This window comes from Saccopteryx leptura, chromosome 1, assembly GCF_036850995.1.
Source record: "Saccopteryx leptura isolate mSacLep1 chromosome 1, mSacLep1_pri_phased_curated, whole genome shotgun sequence".
Classification (NCBI taxonomy): Eukaryota; Metazoa; Chordata; class Mammalia; order Chiroptera; family Emballonuridae; genus Saccopteryx; species Saccopteryx leptura.
In genome coordinates, this window is record NC_089503.1 from 387,241,090 (window position 1) to 387,258,882 (window position 17,793).

The window sequence follows — 17,793 nt, forward strand, 5'->3', positions numbered from 1 at the left end:
TCTACAAGGGGGGGGGGGGGACAGCTAAACACTAAGTAATCCATATCTGGAAAACAAGGCAGAAGTTACTCATTAGCAGGGGAAAGGGTCAAGGGTCAAGGCAAGGGGGCTGGAAGCAGAGTGGACTGAGCAGCCAGCCGGGAAGAGAACACCTAAGGCACCAGCCACACCACGAAGAGCACTAGCTCCCTGTTGCCTGAAGATGTTCCACCAAATTTGGGCAGCTCTGCTTTACCTCTATGGCCTTCTCCTTAACTCCATCTACCAGTGCCCGGAGCTCAGCCAACTGACAACTGAGGGCGTAGACGGGAAAGAGGTATGGACTGAGGAGGGGGGGAGTTTACAGCGGGGGATCTGAGGGGCTTCAGCCGACGGCCTAGAATGACCAGAAGCCACACTGGGAAAAGGAAGGGAGGGAGGAAGAGGGTGTAGTAAGTATTGTGATGATGGAAGGACAAGTTAAAAGAGATTAGTACTGTGGCCATCAATGTGGAGACATCGTAGAACTCGGCAGTTGGGGGGTTACACCGGTTATTGAGGACAGGCAAAGAGAAAAAGTCATTTAATGACTCCCTGTCATGAATCCAAGCCCCGGGCGGAAAAAGGTGGCCAATACCTCCACCCCGGAGTCTTTCTGTCCTGACAGAGCGGTTGGATGGATCCTGCAGTGGGACCCACCCTCTTCTCCCTTTGTTGTCTCTCTAGTTCCCAGAGCCCTACCTGGGCCAGTGGTACTTTATTGCAGGGGCAGCTCCCACCATGGAGGAGTTGGCGACTTTTGACCCTGTGGACAACATCGTCTTCGACATGGCTGCAGGCTCTGCCCCCATGCAGCTCCAGCTTCGTGCTACCATCCGCACGTGAGTGGTGAGGGCGCAGAGGCACCAGCGGGCCCCGTCTCTGCCCACAGTGTGAGCACCTGCCCACAGAGAGTTGGGCTCTTTGGCATATCTGCTCTCTTGGCCCATTGAGCTCAACGGCTCTATTCATCCCCCCCCCTCCGAGACGGATGGACCTAACCATCCTCTTGGTAGCTGGAGAGAATCAAGGTTGGTACTGTGTGACTGGGGTGTCACTCAGTCTCTCCTCCTTGCCACCACTCCCCGCTGCAGGAAAAAAGGGTCCTGTGTGCCCCGGGAATGGATCTACCACCTGACCGAGGGGAGCACAGACCTCGGAACTGAAGGTGGGTTCTCTCCAGCCCTCCCTCTCCCCAAGTCCCCTGGCTGGCTTGGTTTTACACCTCTGTCCTCACACCCCCCTCACCCCATGCTGACAGGCCGCCCTGACATGAAGACCAAGCTCTTCTCCAGCTCCTGCCCAGGTGGAGTCATGCTGCAGGAGACAGGCCAGGGCTACCAGCGCTTCCTCCTGTACAGTGAGTGAGGAGGCAGGCAGGACGGGTCGGAAGGAAGCACTGGGGGGCAGGGGGGCCCTCACTCAGGACCCTGTGACCTTATCCCAGAAGGGTGCTTCCAGGAGATTCTTATCAGGGGCATTACTAAGTAGAGATCGTGTGTGTGTGTGTGTGTGTGTGTGTGTGTGTATGACAGAGACAAAGAGAGGGACAGATAGGGAGAGAGATGAGAAGCATCAATTCTTCGTTGAGGCACCTTAGTTGTTCATTGATTGCTTTCTCATATGTGCCTTGACCAGGGGGCTACTGCAGAGCAAGCGCCCCCCTGCTCAAGCCAGCGACCTTGGGTCCAAGCTGGTGAGCCTTGTTCAAACCAGATGAGTCCATGCTCAATCTGGCGACCTCGGGGTTTCGAACCTGGATCCTCCGCATCCCAGTCCGACGCTCTATCCACTGTGCCACCGCCTGGTCAGGCTAAGTAGAGATCTTGATGGGCCTGGCCCTGCTGTGCCTTTCCAGATCGCTCGCCACATCCTCCCGAGAAATGTGTGGAGGAATTCCTGGCCCTGACCTCCTGCCTGGACTCCAAGGCCTTCTTACTGACGCCCAGGACACAAGGTAAGGGGGTGAAGCCCCCTGGAAGAGAACTAGGGCTCCCCAAGTCTTCTGCGGGTACTGGATGTAAGGGTCTCAAGTGATGTCACCAGAGGGCATGACCAAAGGTCGACATCAGGACAGTGGCTGTGTTCACACCTCCCCTTGTGTCACAGGTGGTGACGGCACCGGAGGGAGCCAGGACGGGCTGTGGGCTACTCAGGGGAGGTTCCTGAGTCTGCAGTGGGCAAAGGGGGCAGAGTCAGCATGGAGGGAAGCAGGCCCCAGGGCTCCCGTCTCCGACCCAGGAGGCAGGAGGGAATGCGTTACCCCCACCCATGACCAGCACCCTTGCCGCTCTCCCTGGAGCTCCTCCCTTCCATCCTCTTCTTCTCTCCCTCCTCCCACCAGAGGCCTGCAAGCCGTCCAGGAACTGACCTGTGGCTTCGTCTGTGCCCCAGATGGATTCGGTGGGGGCGAAAATTGTTGGGGGTGGGGTAGGAGGGAGAAGAGATGCCAGAGACTCCCTTTCAAAAGCAATAAAAACGATTTTTCAATCCTCACCTCGCATTGGGGTTTGTCTCCAGACATCAACCCCTCTCCCATTTCAGAACTCCCCTGGAGCCTTCTGCCACCTACAGCCCTCACTGGACGGCGTCAGGAAGGACACTGAGTGGTGGGAACTCACGTTGTAGTGGTATATTTAGGATTTGATGTGACACAGTGATTTCTTGCAGAGTGAGCAATCCCTAACCCCTGCACGGGGCTCTCCACACTGCAGACTCCAGGGCTTCCCCGCCCTGCCCTTCTGGGCCTGGCGCCAGCCCCAGAGCCAGCCCTCCTGCCAATGCGGCCTGCACCAGCCCCACCCCCTCGGGCTCCCAGGCACACCCACCCCGTCCCTGCAAGCTCCCTGTCGCCTGTGCGCCCCATGCAGACTCCAAATCCACTCACCTAGCAGCTCCTCTCTTCCCCAGATGTCCCAAGAGCCAGGGGACCCCTTGGGTCTCCCAACTCCCCTCTCAGCCAGCCCGAGTTCTTTCTGCCCCTGGGGAGTCTTGAAAGGTGGAGAGGACCCTTTATTTCCCACCACCACACGCTTTTTTTTTGGCTTTTAAAAAGTGAAGGTGGAATAAAAATCTGAAGATGGGAGAAACGTAAAATCAAAAAGTAATAACAACAGCTGGTGAATTCAAGGGTCATGCCCCCATCATCCATAAGCCCCCGACACGATGAACAGCTGTTCCATCCTGTGGAGGGCGCGCCCTGTGCCCTCATACTCCCGGGCTTCTTCCCCATCCCTGAGGTCCCTGTGCTTACAATCCGGGTCATGCCCCGGGCTCCCCTCCGAAAGGCCACACTGTCGGCACCCTTGCTCCCACGCCACTGGGGGGAGGGGCGGGGTCACACCCCACTCCGAGGTCACAGCCCCTTTCCTGGGTCTGGGTCCGCCCTCTGCTCCTCACCCTCCCTCCCTGAGGTCTCACCCTCCGGGGCAGTGGCCTCCTCATACCCATTGGGTTTCCGGAGACTGACAGCCAGCACCAGGGCCTGGAGGAGACCGAAGAGGCAGGCAAAGTGCAGGGGGTGAGCGGTCAGCAGGCTCAGCACAGCGTGGAGCCCGTGCAGGGCAGCCAGAAAGGACAGCAGCCCGTGCAGCCACAGGCCCAGCGGCCCACTCAGGCCCAGTGCGTCCAGGACGGCCCGCAGCGGCCGCGAACACAGCCCCAGAAGGGCCGAGGCCAGCAGCTCCAGCAAGTGCAGGGTCAAGTTGGTGGAGATTTGCAGACTCTCCTCTGGGCCCCCGAGGGACTGAGGGGGAGCCACCGCTCCCTCACCTGGTCGCCCCCGCAGCCAGCCCAGCAGCTTCCGCCCCCGGTGGGGCTCCTCCACTGGCGCTTCAGGCCCCAGGGGGCTCAGTCCCCCTTCCCGGGACACCCCTGACCTCGGGCCACGCGCGTCCACAGGATCCCATCCCAGTTTGGGAACGGCCCCTGCAACCTCCAGTCTCCCGGACTCTTGAGAGCTGGTGCCAGTCTTGTCCCCCTTGAAGGACTCCACTCTTCTGCTCCCCAGCTGCTCAACCTGGGGCTCCCTGCTTGGTTCTGGAGCGGCCCCGGGACGACTCCAGGCCCCTGAGTCCTTTATCTTGGGAGGTCCCACCTCTCCCACGGTTTCTGGGGCACTGTCCCAGTCGCTCCCTGAATTCTCCGAGGCGCTGTCCACCTGTCTGGGTTCTGCGGCAGGCAGGTCAGGCCGGGGCTTCCGGCGGCCCCAAGGGCGCGGCAGCCAGCCACCAAGCCTTCGCAGGAACATGGCTGGAGTGTGTAACGAGACCCCAAATTCTGGGGCCACTTCCTGGCACTGCTCAGGTTTGGCGGCGGAGGGTCTCCTCGGGAGCCAGAGTCTGTTCAGGCTCAGAAGAGCAGGGATCTACCTGCGTGCTGAGCCGAACTCGGAATCAGAAGTGGCCCCCCACTTCCCTGGGTGGCCATGCAGCCTGGGTGGGGGGCCTGGCTGGTTTCCTTTTCCGTTTTAAGGTAAAGAAGGGAGACACTTCCAAACCTATCCACCAGCGCCACCCCACGCGCGAGATGCCCAGAGTCTCAGGATGTGAGTGACAAGGTCTGGGTCACCCCGACCGTGTCCTCCCGGTGTTTCCGGGCTTCCTTCCCAGCCAGCAGCACACAGCAAGTTTCACTCACCGGGGCCACGCCTCAAGGTGCCCCAAAAAACAGGGGAGGCGGCGCTCCATCCAAGAAGGAAGGCGGAAAGGTCGCCCCGGGTCCGAAGGGCTTCTGCGGGTCCAAGGTGCTCCGGAGGCGCAGGGTTCGCACCGCTGCCCGAAGTGCGCCCGGGAGCCCGGGAATAGGAAGGCGGTCTCCTACCGGAGGGTGGCGGGAGGGGTCCCGCGAACGACAGTCGGCGTGTTCATCCCCTGAATCAGGGGACCAGGAATCCTACCCAGCGGCGGGACGGGCCCCGCGCACGCAGCGGAGACGCGGTCTCGTAAAGCTCCAGGCTGGACGCGTCCTTGGAGATCCCGGTCGCGAGGCAAAGCGCGGGGCTGCTTTGGGGACCCAGGCGTCCGGGCGCTGGGGGGGTGCGGCCGCTCCCGAGCCCGGCGTCGCGGCCACGGCCTCACGGAGCGCCCGGCAGCCGCGGAGCCCGGAAGCAGCTGCGCCGGGGCCGGAGGGCCAGCCGGGGCGGAGCCCGCGCCTCGCGGGGAGGACCCTGCGGAGCGCCCGCCCCCGCGTGGGAGGCGCACTGCCCGCCGGCCTCTGCGGCCGCCAGGTGCGGGCTGCGGATGAGCCCGGCGCTCGGTTTCCGTCACCCAGACGCCCCGAGACCGCCCGCGCGCCCGGCCCGGAACCCGCCTGCCCCTCCAGCTCGCTGCCTGGGGTTCCCCCTCCCACCCTCCAGCGCTCGTCCCCGTGCCCGTGACTTCGTGAAGGGTTTCACCGGAAAAGAGAGCTAGGAGCCCGGGAGCTCGAGAGGCTGTCCCTGCCCCTCCCTCCAGACGGTGCTTCCCTTCCCGGGCGCTCCCTCTGCCTGGCACCTGGTCCGAGCACCACGGGGGAGCGAGGGGAATACGGGGAGTATAAGTGTGCACGCGTAGGATGTGCTTCTTGCCTTGTTCTCAGGTCGCGACATGGAAGACTCTTGGCTTCAAGGGTTACATGTGGGAGGCCAGAGGTGTGATGCCAGGTCGGTTCACAGTACAGGCTGGGCAATCTCAGGCCTTGTCACCACACCGGTCTCTTCCTACAGGTCTGGGGAACAGGTCTGGGGACTTGCATGTGGTCCCCAGACTCAATCCTGTCACCCGTGGGCCTGCCCTGCCTGCCCTGTCACTGTGCATTTTGACCACGTTGCGTCTCCTCCTGCAGCTGGGAGCAAGGTGAAGGTTGGGAATGTCTTAGTCCTATTCTTAGTAAATAGTATACAATTTTTTTTTTATAATAGCCATTCTGAAAGGAGTGAGGTTTTACTCATTGTGGTTTTACTTTGCATTTCTCTGATCATTACTGACATTGAGCTTTTTTTTTTTTTTTTTTTTTTTTTTTTTTTCAGGGACAGAGAAAGAGTCAGAGCGAGATAGACAGGGACAGGAACGGAGAGAGATGAGAAGCATCAATCATCAGTTTTTCATTGCGAGACCTTAGTTGTTCATTGATTGCTTTCTTATATGTGCCTTGACCGCGGGCCTTCAGCAGACCAAGTAACCCCTTGCTCAAGCCAGCTACCTTGGGTCCAAGCTGGTGAGCTTTGTTCAAATCAGATGAGCCCATGCTCAAGCTGGCGACCTCGGGGTCTCGAACCTGGGTCCTCTGCATCCCAGTCCAATGCTCTAGCCACTGCACCACCGCCTGGTCAGGCAATAGTATACAATTTTTAAATATGTCACCCGGGCGGGATAGCTTGGTTCGTTAGAGCATTGTTCCCAAGTGCAGAAGTTGCCAGTTCAGTCCCTGGTCAGGACACATACAGGAATAGATTGATGTTTCTCTCTTTCTCTCGCCTTCTCCCTTCCTCTAAAATCAATAAAATAAACACTAAAAAAAAATTCCCATTTATTTGAGGGGAGAGAGAAGCATCAGCTCATTGTTCCACTTAGTTGAGAATTGTCTCTCCAGTGCCCTGCCCTGACCAGGTATCAAACCCACAACCTTGGTGTACGGGGATGATGCTTTATCCACTCAGCGACCACCCAGTCAGGGTTTTCTAATTTTAAACAAACAGATTTGGGCCTGTCCTGTGCTGGTGCAGTGGATAGAGTTGACCTGGAACGCTGAGGTTGCCGGTTCAAAGCCCCGGGCTTGCCCGGTCAAGGCACGTAGTAAGCAACTACTACGAGTTGATGCTTCCCACTTCTCTCTCTCTCTCTTCTATCTAAAAAAGTCAATAAAAAAAAAAAGGAAACAGATTCGTTGTTCTACTTACTTATGCATTAACTGGTTGATTTTTATTTTTATTTTATTGATTAGAGAGAGGGAGACAAAAATATCGATAGGTGCCCTGACTAGGGATCAAACCTGCAACCTTTGTGTTATCGGGACAATGCTCTAACCAACTGAGCTAACTAGCCGGGGCCAACCGGTTCTCTTATGTGCACTGACCAGAGATTGAACCTACAACCTTGGCATATGGAACTACATAGTTTTTTGTGGGGTTTTTTTTGTATTTTTCTGAAGTTGGAAATGAGGAGGCAGTCAGACAGACCCCTGCATGCGCCCGACCAGGATCTACCCCAGGCGGCAATGCTCTGCCCATCTGGGGCATTGCTCTGTTGCTACCAGAGCCATTCTAACCATGGAGCCGTCCTCAGCACCCAGGCCAACTTTGGTCCAATGGAGCCTTGGCTGCGGGAGGGGAAGAGAGAGGAAGGAGAGGGGGAAGGGTGGAGAAGCAGATGGGCGCTTCTCCTGTGTGCCCTGGCCGGGAATCGAACCTGGGACTCCTGCATGCCAGGCCAACGCTCTACCACTGAGCCAACCAGCCAGGGCCAACCTTGGCATATGGAGATGGCACTTAACCAACTGAGCTACCCAACTAGGGCAGGGTATACAGCTTATGACTGAGTTGGTGTAAGTGGCTGGGAGACCCTCCCTGCAGGTGAGACTTTCCTAGAGCTAGGCAGTTCCAGGCTGGGAGTTGGAAGAATGGGGGTGGGGGTGGGGCTCTAGGCAGGAGTTAGAACTTGGCAGTGAACCAGACTGGCAGGGACGTGACCCTATCATCCTGCCTGGAGGGGCTGCCCTTCTGGCTCCGACAGGACCTGCATGTGGTCCCCAGACTTCTTTGGCCTCCCCACAACAGCTTCCAGAAAAGTGAATAAAACACACAAAAAACTGAGAAGGCTAATTTATTACTCAACTCTTAGTCCCTCTTGAAGGTAGGGCCAACTGACCACAGTCTGACTGGGACCCGGGGAGACCCCAGGAAGTAGAAGCCCAAGCGCCCAGGGCGGAGGCCGCAGTCCAGGCTCCAGCAGCAGAGCAGGGTCCGACGTGGCCAGGTCAGAACTCCAGGCTCATGTACAGCCTCAGATTCCGCTCCCAGGCCTTGTCCTTCTCCTTCCGTCTCCTTTCCTCCCGCCGGCTCAGTGTGGTCGCCTGAGGGGCTCTCTCCCTCCCGGCCACGGCCCGGGTGTCCTGAGCCCTGAAGTGTGTGACTCGGGGTTGGGGCGCAGATCTGAACCCTAACCCTTCCTGGTCTCTCTTGAGGACAGTGGGGATGGGGTTGACACGGCCCTTGCCCTGCGGCCCCAGCCCCATCCCGGGCTTCCAGCCCCCCCTTAGCAGCAGCTTGAAGCCTGGGCTGGAGGTGGACACTCCCAGGTGCAGGCCGGGCGGCCGGAGCTCCCGGGGCAGCGACAGTAGGTGCGCAGTGGACGTGCGGTGGTTGGGGTCTCGGAAGTGGGCATCACAGGTCTCGCAGTACTGGGGGGAGGCGGACTGGGCCCTGCAGAGGAGGAGAGAGAGCAGTGAGGGCAGGGGAAGGGTCAAGGCCGGGGGGCGTGGGGCCAGTCTTTCTGCTAAGGAACAAATTCCCTTCCCACTTGGCAATGGAGGAACAAAGGAGAACAGTTGGGAGAAGAGATAACTTAGCTTCACAAAGGCTCTTGGGCAAAAGAGGAGTAACAGTAACTATAGCCAATATTTATATAGTGCTTACTGTGTGGCAAGCACTGTTCTAGCCCTTGACCTGTACTAGTCTAAACAACCCTGTAAGAAAGGTGCTCTTGTGCCTGACCAGGCAGTGGTGCAGTGGATAGAGCGTCGGACTGGGATGCGGAAGGACCCAGGTTCGAGACCCCGAAGTCGCCAGCTTGAGCACGGGCTCATCTGGTTTGATCAAAATTCCACCAGCTTGAGCCCAAGGTCGCTGTCTCCAGCAAGGGGTTACGCGGTCTGCTGTAGCCCCACGGTCAAGGCACATATGAGAAAGCAATCAATGAACAACTAAGGTGTTGCAACGCGCAATGAAAAACTAATGATTGATACTTCTCATCTCTCCGTTCCTGTCTGTCTGTCCCTGTCTATCCCTCTCTCTGACTCTCTCTCTGTCTCTGTAAAAAAAAAAAAAGAAAGGTGCTCTTGTGTGACCAGGCAGTGGTGCAGTGGATAGAGCGTCGACCTGGGACGCTGAGAAACCAGATTTTTTTTTTTTAATTATTTTTACTTATTTATTCATTTTTTTAGAGGGGGGGGGAGAGAGAGAGAAAGAGAGAGAGAAGGGGGGGAGGAGCAGGAAGCTTCAACTCCCATATGTGCCTTGACCAGGCAAGCCCAGGGTTTCGAACCAGCAACCTCAGCATTCCAGGTCGATGCTTTATCCACTGCGCCACCACAGGTCAGGCAGGACCCAGATTTTTTTGGTTTTTTTTTTACAGAGACAGAGAGAGAGAGAGAGAGAGGGATAGACAGGGACAGACAGACAGGAATGAAGAGAGATGAGAAGGATCAATCATCAGGTTTTCATTGTGACACCTTAGTTGTTCATTGATTGCTCTTTCATATGTGCCTTGACCGCGGGCCTTCAGCAGACCGAGTAACCCCTTGCTCAAGCCAGCGACCTTGGGTCCAAGCTGGTGAGCTTTTGCTCAAACCAGGTGAACCCACGCTCAAGCTGGCAACCTCAGGGTCTCGAACCTGGGTCCTCCTCATCCCAGTCCGAAGCTCTATCCACTGCGCCACTGCCTGGTCAGGCAAGGACCCAGATTTGAGACCGTGAGGTTGCCAGCTTGAGCGTGGGCTCACCAGTTTGAGCACAGGGTCACCAGGTTGAGCGTGGGATCATAGACATGACCCCAAGGTTGCTGGCTTGAGCAAGGGGTCACTGGCTTGGCTGGAGCTCACCCCTCCACCGCCGTCAAGGCACATATGAGAAAGCAATCAATGAACAATTAAGTGCCATAACTATGAGTTGATGCTTTTCATCTCTCTCCCTTCCTGTCTTGTCTCTCACACATGCTTAGAAAAAAAGGGGGGGCTCTTATGATTGCAATTTCTCAGGTAAGGAAACCGAGGCGCCTAGACATTAGGTTGTTTGTCTAATAAACCCACAGAGCTCACGTCCATAATCACCATGTACAATACACTGTCCTACCCACCTACTCTGGGAGATGAGGAGAGCCTTCCCGCCCTCCGCTGGTGTGGAGGGGCTAGAGGCTAGAAGGGCAGAACACACGGAAAGATGGGCATGGGCAGAGGCTTCCCCTTACCGCTCCTCCGGACTCCTCGTCTCTCCCTGGCTCTCCCTGACCATGCGGGCCACCTCAGGGAAGCCTGCTTCTTCAGCCAGCTGAGCAGCGTCCCTGCCGCCCAGCTCACAGACGCCAACCCAGGCGGCCCCCCGGCCCAGCAGATAATGCACAGCTGCCTTCTGGCCCGCTCGGGCAGCACACATCAGGGGGGTCCACCAGAAGGCATCCCGAGCGTTGATATTGCCCCCAGCTCCCCCTGCCTCGTGGGGATCCAACAGCCGTCTTAGCTCTGCCAAGTCCCCCTCCTGGGCTGCCCTCAGGATGCAGTGAGTCATCTTGTCCTCAGCCTCAAGGGACCGCCCCTGTCCGTGCTCTGGCGATGCTCTCGTTGCGGCCACTCCCGTTGCCGCCTCTCTCGTCCTGCTCCTCCTCTTCCTCCTCCTCTGACTCGCAGGCTCGGGGTGCGATCTCTGAGGCTCAGGGGCACTGCTCTCTTCTCCAATCAAGGCCTCATAGAAAGCCCGGGCTGCCGCCCCGTCCGCGGGAGGCTCTGGCTCTTCAGTCTGTGGTTGCTGCTGCTGCTGCCCGTCTTTCCAGAGGTCACTGGGGTCAGTGGCTGTGGTGAAGGTGATAAGGGAGGGCCTGGACATGGTTTCGGAGAGCTGAGAAAATGAAACAGGGCAAGGGGAAGATGAGACCCGCAGGCCAGCTCCCTGGGGACCCTGCGGTGACCAGAGCCACCTCCACGGAACCGCTGGGACGAGGAAAAGTAACCTTAGAGTCAAAAACCCCTCCCACCCCAAAAGTGAGCCCACAACCTAAGGCCCTGCAGGGCCTAAGGACAACAGATCACGTGCAAACACGGAGAACCCTAGCAGACCACGCCCAGTAGTAAAGGTTAAGACTCTATGAGGCAGTTGCCCAGAGCTCCTGCTTTCTGCACCCATTCCCATCCTCGTCAAAAAGCGGTAATACCCTCTCTTTGAAACTACATACCTGACCCCTCTATAAGACATACTATTGAGAAAAGCAATCAGCCTGGCACTTGAGATCTTCCTAGATCCTATTTCAAGTGTCCTCTTCTCAAACAAAAACACCTGACACTTCTCCGGAAGCAGATTGAGAGAGAGGCTGCAGTCTGCCTTGCCTTGTATTGGGTTGGCAAGAAAGTAACTGCGGTTTTGTAGTGTGAAATAAAACTCATTTTTTTGATACAAAGAATAAACTTTAATCAGTTATATATTTTCCATTTTGTTCAATGACCTTTTTCCATCTTTCTTGCAGCTTCATGATTCCACGCTCATAGAAATTTTGGTCCTTATCAGCAAAACACTGAATCAAGTGCAATTTAAAGTCTTCATCATTTGTGAAAGTTTTACCATTCAAAGAGTTTTAAAAAACTTCGAAATAAATGGTCATCAGACGGTGCCAGGTCAGGGCTGTACGGGGGATGTGACAATACTTCCCAACCAAGCTGCAATAATTTCCCAAGAGTTACTAAAGATGTGTGAGGCTCTGCATTATCATGGCGGAACACAATTCCTTTGCAATTTGCCAAATCTGGCCGTTTTTCTTTGATTGCTTCATCCAGTTTCATTAGTTGTTGACAGTAAACATCTGAATTGATCGTCTGGTTTCTTGGAAGCAAGTCAATAAACATCTTTGTAGTCCCACCAAATTGACAGCGTGACCTTTTTTGATGCAATTCGGCTTTAGACGTGGTTTGTGCTGGCTCATCAAGCTTGCACCATGACCGTTTTCGAATGATGTTACTGTAGATGACCCAGTTTTCATCGCCAGTGATGATTCTTTTCAAAAAAGGGTCAGTTTCTTTGCGCTTGAGATGCATACCACAAATATTGATTCGTTGTGTTAAGTGAATCTTTTTCAATTCACGCGGGACCCAAATATCGAGCTTCTTAGCGAGTCCAAGACATTTTAAGCGACTTTCAATTGTTGTGTGCGATACATTTAACCTCTCTGCAATCTCTCGAATGGTTATATGACGATTCTCTGCAATTATGGCTTTGATTTGGTCATCATCAACTTCAGTAGGTTGACCAGAACATAGGTCATCTTTGAGTGAAAAATCTCTAGACAGAATTTTTAAAACCAATTCTGACACGTGCTTTCTGTTATCCAATCAACACCATAACCTTCATATACCTTTCTGTGAGCCTCAGCAGTTTTCTTTCCTTTACAGAAATAAAAAAGTAAAATATGCCAAAAACATTTGTTTCTGCACTCCGTGTTAAAACTGACCCTAAACTAACAGCTACAAACAAAATTACGCACAACTTGCTCCTAAAGTAATCTAAATGTGACTGGTATCAAATATCAAAAGGAAAAAACCATAACATTGACAGAAGTCCTTCAAAACAACTACAGTAACGCTGTTTAACAACTGAAAAATACTTTCTTGCCAACCCAATAACTTCACCACCCTGTAAGACATAAAATTGAGGAAAGTAGTCAGCCTGGTCCTTTAAATCCTCCTACATCCTAATTCAGGAGTCTTCTTCTCAAACAGAAACACCTGACATGTCTCGGGAAGCAGATTCGGAGGGAGGCTGCAGTCTGCCTTGCCTTGTAGCTTCCTTCCTGCAGAATGGCGTTGCTCTAAACGAAGTTCACGTCAACAGCCGCAAAACTCGAAGACGCAGGCGTGGCTAGAAAACAAACAAACGTTACTTGAGGACACAGGAGCACAGAAAGCTCCCGGTTGTTTCCCGCCCGAATCCTTTCCGATACTGTTCCCGCGAAGCGCCACCACGTGCTTGGGTAGCACGAGGACAGAGGCGGATCCGTCAGTTGGAGGGGGGGGGGGGTCCTGCTTTTACATAACGCCCCACAATGCCCTTCGCCTCCCTCAACGTGGTCCCCGCTCTGAGCTCCTTTTCTGGAGCTGGGAAACCCCTCTCTGGGTTCAGAAAGGCCCCCGAGAGGCGGAGGAAACTCTACGGAGTACCCAGAGCTGGGAAATGAAATAACGTCAGGCTGTCCCTCACCCGGCCTCCAGCCCGAGTTCGAGGTCACGCTCAGCGCCCGCAGCAGATAGGCCCCTTCACGCCCTCCGAGAACATGGAGAAGTGCAACCAGGGGTCGGGCAGCAGAATGGCAGGCAGCACCTCAGGTGGGCGCGCTGGGACACCCAGGTTCTCACGCCGTTCCTCCGGTCAGCCCGGCACATCCTACCCAGGTCCGTCGGCACGGAGCCCGGCCTCACCTCCCGCCTCCGGAGGCCGGACCCCCGGGGCACAGGGCGCCGCCGGGGGTCTCCAGTGGCAGACCTGGCTCGGGCAAGGACTGGGCGGTAGGACTCGGCGGGTTGGCTGAGTATGAGGTCTGTGTCCTCGGCAGGGGCAGCGTCAGGGCTGGGCGGTTGCTGTGCGAAAGGAGCGGCCGGAAACGACCCAGCCAGCCCCGTCCCTTAGCGGCTAAGGCTTAGCCCACCTCCTCTTGGCCCCCTGCTCCCGGGACAACACAGCTCAGCTCTACTTCCCGTGCTCCCCGGCCCAGGACGCGGTTCTGCGCTTCCGCTTCCGGTGGCGCCTCTCTGTGTCCCGCCCTCTCTCCACCCCCCAGCGTCTTCCTCAGGGGCCTCACGACCCTGGGGTCGTGCGCGGGACACTCTGGGATTCGTAGTTCAACTTCCCTTTGCTTCACCAGTTTATCCCGATGTGGGAACTCTACCTCCCGGCGTCCACCGCGGCTCCCGACCTTGGCGCTTGCGCGTTGCCCTCTGCCCCCACCCTCCCGTTTTCACTCCCCCCTTACCCACTTCGCCTACCGCCATCCGGCCTGCGCCGTAGCCGTCCGCGCCGTTCCTCGGCAGTCGCAGCTCCCCTCCCCCACCCCGGCCCCGGCCCCCGTCCGGACGGTGAGTCTGAGGTCGTCGCCGCCCCAAGCGCCCTGTCCCTGGGTGCGGCACATGGGGGTCTCCGCGCCTCGATGGGCGGATAGAGGAGGAAGTGACCGGGCCGGCCCTGAGAAAGGAAGGAAAAGGTGGCCCGAGGGGCCGAGGCGGGCTGTGGGGACGCCCTTAGGGCCACCCTCAGGCCATAAGAGAACGAGGGGCGCAGCTCTTGTTTGGAAAAGATCAACTTGGAAACCCTTGGGAAGGGCGCCGGGACGTGCGGGAACCCGCCCGGGGGGTCGGGAGCCGATCCGGGGATGTGGGCAGGATGGGGGGGTCAGGACCGGTCGGATTCTCGCCAGTGATGGACCCCAGAGAAGTCCTGATCTCGGAGAAAAGGGCCTGAGGTGTAAATAGGGGGAGCTGGAGAGGGGCGCTCCAGAGTCTGGGTCCTTGGAGGGAAAGCTGGCCCCCCAGTTTCTTCCGAGGTTGGAGGGCAGCGTGGGGCAGGCGGGAGGACACCAGCGGCAGGGACGGATCGCTGGGATGATCCCACTTAAGACTCTCTCTAGCGGACGTGAAGATGAGCAGCTCCGAGGAGGTGTCCTGGATCTCCTGGTTCTGTGGGCTCCGTGGCAATGAATTCTTCTGTGAAGTGAGTCCTTCTCCGCCCTTCTCGGTCCTTATCTCCACATGGAGCCCGGCCAGAGCTGGCCTCCCGCGGACGAGTTCCCTCGGGAACCCACCGCTGCCTCGTGGTGGGGGGCCAGCTCCCACCCCCCGCCACCCTCCAGCAGTGTAACATGTGTGTTCACACAAGGGAGGTAAACTGCCTTGGGGATCCCACGCAGCTGGGCCTCCACCTGCTGCCCCTAAGGAGAGGACAGAACTGGTTCCTGGAGGTGGGGGCAGGGGTGGCGACAGGGATCTGGATTACGGTATCGGCTTATTCTACGAAAAGAAGGGAAGAAAGCTATTTTGAGAGGGCGGTGTATGTGAACTGCGGAGAGGGACTGGAGTCCTTGCACTGAGTTGGGAGGAGTGGGGAGTAAGAGCAGTTGTGCTGAGGCTCAGGCATCCGTTTGGAGGAAGGCTTGCTCAGGTCAAAGCCGAGAAGAATTGTGCTATGGGTCCCGTCTTCCCCTCCCATCCTGACAGGTGGATGAAGACTACATCCAGGACAAATTCAATCTCACTGGCCTCAACGAGCAGGTGCCTCACTATCGACAAGCTCTAGACATGATCTTGGACCTGGAGCCTGGTGAGGCGCCCTCGGGGTTTTGTGTGTGTGTTTGTTTTGTTTTTGTTTTTTAATTTTCAAATCCCTCTTCATTAGCTTCTTGAATTTCCGAACTACCTTTTGGCTTCTGACTCCCTTAACCCTAGATCCCCTGTTTTATGTTGATCCTGTCACCTAATGGTTGTGTGGTTTGGTCACTCATACCACTTGTGCCCGTTTTCTGACTCTGTAGTTCAGCTCTTAACGTAATGCCAGTTTCTGCAGGGGTCGCACTTGCTGCCTCTTTCAACTGCCTCGACCTTGAGGGTTAAGAGTTCCACCTTCCACATTGACACCTTTGCGCTTTTCTGTTGAGGCTGGGGAGATAAGGGCGGGGAGGCAGAGCTATGCTGGGCTGGTGGAAGAGTCGGAGGCCCAGGTTTCTGGGTCAGGTGCCCGGATGATGGGTGGGCTGAGGCTCCGAGGTGGGTGCTGGGCAAGCTGAGGAGCCAGCAGCCCTGGGGATGGGCAGGGCACCTGGAAGAGCTGTACGACCAGTGGTTGCATCGGCTGGGGCCTTGTTTCAGATGAAGAGCTGGAAGACAACCCCAACCAGAGTGACCTGATTGAGCAGGCCGCCGAGATGCTCTACGGGCTGATCCACGCCCGCTACATCCTCACCAACCGCGGCATCGCCCAGATGGTGAGGCCCCTGTGCTCCCACGTGACTCCTGCGGCAGTCAGGGCAACAGGCTCCTGCCGGAGAAGTCGCATGTCTGAACCCTGTCGAGCAGTCTAGCTGGGACGAGGAAAACCTCAGAACCTGGGCCTGGGAATTCGGTCCCAACTGGGGGTTGTGCTGAAGAAGGTGTTTTCAGGGAGGGAGGCATGACCTTGGACAGGAAGTGGTTGTGGACTCTGTCTCCCTCAGGGAGTAAGCAGCGAACGTCTGTAAGGGTCCTGTAGGGCAATGGTCCCCAACCCCCGGGCTGTGGACCGGTACTAGTCCGCAGAGAAAGAATAAATAACTTACGTTATTTTCATTTTATTTATATTTAAGTCTGAATGATGTTTTATTTTTTAAAAATGACCAGAATCCCTCTGTTACATCGTCTAAGACTCATGCTTGATGCTTGTCTCAGTCACGTGATACTTTTATCCGTCCCACTCTAAAGGCCAGCCCGTGAAAATATTTTCTGACATTAAACCGGTCTGCGGCCCCGGGGGTTGGGGACCACTGCTATAAGGGACCCTGCTGGAAAGGAAGCAGAGGGGTCTCAGGGCTCGTCTGGGGGCGAGGACACGGGCTGGGTGTAAGAAGGAGTTGCCTCTTCTCTTGATGTCGACCCCCCCCTTTCCATTTTACTCACCGCAGTTGGAAAAGTACCAGCAAGGAGACTTCGGCTACTGCCCACGTGTGTACTGTGAGAACCAGCCAATGCTCCCCATCGGTGAGCGCTGGGGAAAGAGGAGGGCCGCGCCTGGCGGGTCCTCTGTCCCGGGAAGGAGTCGGGCAGGGTTAGGCAGCCCGCGCGCTGACTCTGCCTGTTTCCCAGGCCTGTCAGACATCCCGGGCGAGGCCATGGTGAAGCTGTACTGCCCCAAGTGCATGGACGTGTACACGCCCAAGTCCTCGAGGCACCACCACACGGACGGCGCCTACTTCGGCACTGGCTTTCCTCACATGCTCTTCATGGTGCACCCCGAGTACCGGCCCAAGCGGCCCGCCAACCAGTTTGTGCCCAGGTGGGGACCCTGGACAGAGTCACCAGGGGTCGAAGCAAAGGCGCGGGAGCCCTGGAGAGAAGGGAGGACTGGGCCTGCGCCTTGTTGGAGGTCTGCCTCTCCCTCTCCCGAAGCCGGGCTCCGCTTGCTGAGGGCCTCGGCAGAGGTCTCTGCCTGCCGCACTCAGTTCCCTCCCCCGTGAAGTGGAGGACGGTGGTCTCCGCCTGACGCGGGCCACTTTCCAATAATATTTGGGCCCTGAAGCGCTGCTTCAACAGCGGCTGTTCTTGCTGCCATCTTGGGGTCCAGCCTTTGCCGGGAGATCCTCAGAGCCACGGTTGAGGTGTGGTTTAGCCTCCTAGAGCTCTGGCTGGGGGAGAGAAATTCAGCTTTATACTGAAACAAGTCATGATCCAGGCTAGAATTTGAGTTTTAATGAGCATCTAAGGTACATTCCCAGATATGGTGAGGGGCAGGGGCACTGAGCCGGCCTCTGGTGGGGCTGGGGTGGGAGCGGAGGCTGCCGGCAGGCTGGCATGGGGCTCACCCCGCTGCCTTTCTGACCTCTGGCCCGGCCCAGGCTCTACGGTTTCAAGATCCACCCGATGGCCTACCAGCTGCAGCTCCAAGCCGCCAGCAACTTCAAGAGCCCCGTCAAGACTATCCGCTGATCCCGCCCGTCCCTCGCTCTCTGACACCTCCATTCCTTTGCTGCCACCTCGAAGGAACTCTTTATGGTTTTTAGTTTAAATTAAAGGAGTCGTTATTGTGGTGGGAATATGAAATAAAGTGGAAGAAAAGGCCATGAGCTGATCTGCTGGTGCTTGGGGCTG

At 56.8% G+C, this 17,793-nt stretch overlaps 5 protein-coding genes across 11 annotated transcripts; 3 read left to right on the forward strand and 2 right to left on the reverse strand.

The window, feature by feature from the left end:
• Window positions 1–106: 106 nt before the first annotated feature.
• APOM (apolipoprotein M) lies at window positions 107–2,514 on the forward strand. The gene is made up of 6 exons (XM_066359739.1): window positions 107–316; window positions 706–860; window positions 1,113–1,186; window positions 1,280–1,378; window positions 1,877–1,975; window positions 2,363–2,514. Exons 1-6 carry the CDS (start codon window positions 203–205, stop codon window positions 2,386–2,388), a joined length of 567 nt encoding a protein of 188 aa, XP_066215836.1. The 5' UTR covers window positions 107–202; the 3' UTR covers window positions 2,389–2,514.
• Window positions 2,515–2,635: 121 nt separating this feature from the next.
• Window positions 2,636–5,321, reverse strand: C1H6orf47 (chromosome 1 C6orf47 homolog). The gene has a single exon (XM_066359735.1). It carries the CDS (start codon window positions 4,265–4,267, stop codon window positions 3,374–3,376), a length of 894 nt encoding a protein of 297 aa, XP_066215832.1. The 5' UTR covers window positions 4,268–5,321; the 3' UTR covers window positions 2,636–3,373.
• LOC136388494 (myristoylated alanine-rich C-kinase substrate-like) lies at window positions 4,546–5,395 on the forward strand. The gene is made up of 2 exons (XM_066360319.1): window positions 4,546–4,564; window positions 4,629–5,395. Exons 1-2 carry the CDS (start codon window positions 4,546–4,548, stop codon window positions 5,393–5,395), a joined length of 786 nt encoding a protein of 261 aa, XP_066216416.1.
• A 1,483-nt stretch (window positions 5,396–6,878) lies between these two features.
• GPANK1 (G-patch domain and ankyrin repeats 1) lies at window positions 6,879–13,705 on the reverse strand. Of its 6 annotated transcripts, none has more exons than XM_066359733.1 (4): window positions 13,289–13,705; window positions 12,747–12,829; window positions 10,179–10,822; window positions 6,879–8,416 (listed from the first exon to the last, which is right to left on the reverse strand). In XM_066359733.1, the coding sequence occupies exons 3-4, from the start codon at window positions 10,808–10,810 to the stop codon at window positions 7,972–7,974; spliced, it is 1,077 nt and encodes a 358-aa protein (XP_066215830.1). In that variant the 5' UTR covers window positions 10,811–10,822; window positions 12,747–12,829; window positions 13,289–13,705; the 3' UTR covers window positions 6,879–7,971. The 6 variants fall into 6 exon arrangements, with proteins under 6 accessions (XP_066215830.1, XP_066215828.1, XP_066215827.1 ...); XM_066359731.1 differs by having other exon boundaries at window positions 13,169–13,705; XM_066359730.1 differs by having other exon boundaries at window positions 12,660–12,829; window positions 13,289–13,704.
• Window positions 13,706–13,900: 195 nt separating this feature from the next.
• Window positions 13,901–17,763, forward strand: CSNK2B (casein kinase 2 beta). 2 transcript variants are annotated; one of them, XM_066359736.1, is made up of 7 exons: window positions 13,901–14,040; window positions 14,589–14,671; window positions 15,175–15,277; window positions 15,823–15,938; window positions 16,611–16,686; window positions 16,792–16,981; window positions 17,541–17,763. In XM_066359736.1, exons 2-7 carry the CDS (start codon window positions 14,600–14,602, stop codon window positions 17,629–17,631), a joined length of 648 nt encoding a protein of 215 aa, XP_066215833.1. In that variant the 5' UTR covers window positions 13,901–14,040; window positions 14,589–14,599; the 3' UTR covers window positions 17,632–17,763. The 2 variants fall into 2 exon arrangements, with proteins under 2 accessions (XP_066215833.1, XP_066215834.1); XM_066359737.1 differs by having other exon boundaries at window positions 13,946–14,040; window positions 14,578–14,671.
• Window positions 17,764–17,793: the final 30 nt, after the last annotated feature.

What these genes read in the sequence shown, in the direction of transcription:
- APOM (XM_066359739.1), top strand. Translation starts at nt 203, where the DNA reads ATGTTCCACCAAATTTGGGCAGCTCTGCTTTACCTCTATGGCCTTCTC. An exon ending in AGGGCGTAGACGGGAAAGAG is followed by an intron (nt 317 to 705) that starts GTATGGACTGAG and finishes TTGTCTCTCTAG; the next exon opens with TTCCCAGAGCCCTACCTGGG. An exon ending in CACAGACCTCGGAACTGAAG is followed by an intron (nt 1,187 to 1,279) that starts GTGGGTTCTCTC and finishes CCATGCTGACAG; the next exon opens with GCCGCCCTGACATGAAGACC.
- C1H6orf47 (XM_066359735.1), bottom strand. Translation starts at nt 4,267, where the DNA reads ATGTTCCTGCGAAGGCTTGGTGGCTGGCTGCCGCGCCCTTGGGGCCGC.
- GPANK1 (XM_066359733.1), bottom strand. Translation starts at nt 10,810, where the DNA reads ATGTCCAGGCCCTCCCTTATCACCTTCACCACAGCCACTGACCCCAGT. An exon ending in ACGAGGAGTCCGGAGGAGCG is followed by an intron (nt 8,417 to 10,178) that starts GTAAGGGGAAGC and finishes CCTCCTCTGCAG; the next exon opens with GGCCCAGTCCGCCTCCCCCC.
- CSNK2B (XM_066359736.1), top strand. Translation starts at nt 14,600, where the DNA reads ATGAGCAGCTCCGAGGAGGTGTCCTGGATCTCCTGGTTCTGTGGGCTC. An exon ending in GCAATGAATTCTTCTGTGAA is followed by an intron (nt 14,672 to 15,174) that starts GTGAGTCCTTCT and finishes CCATCCTGACAG; the next exon opens with GTGGATGAAGACTACATCCA. An exon ending in GCCAACCAGTTTGTGCCCAG is followed by an intron (nt 16,982 to 17,540) that starts GTGGGGACCCTG and finishes GGCCCGGCCCAG; the next exon opens with GCTCTACGGTTTCAAGATCC.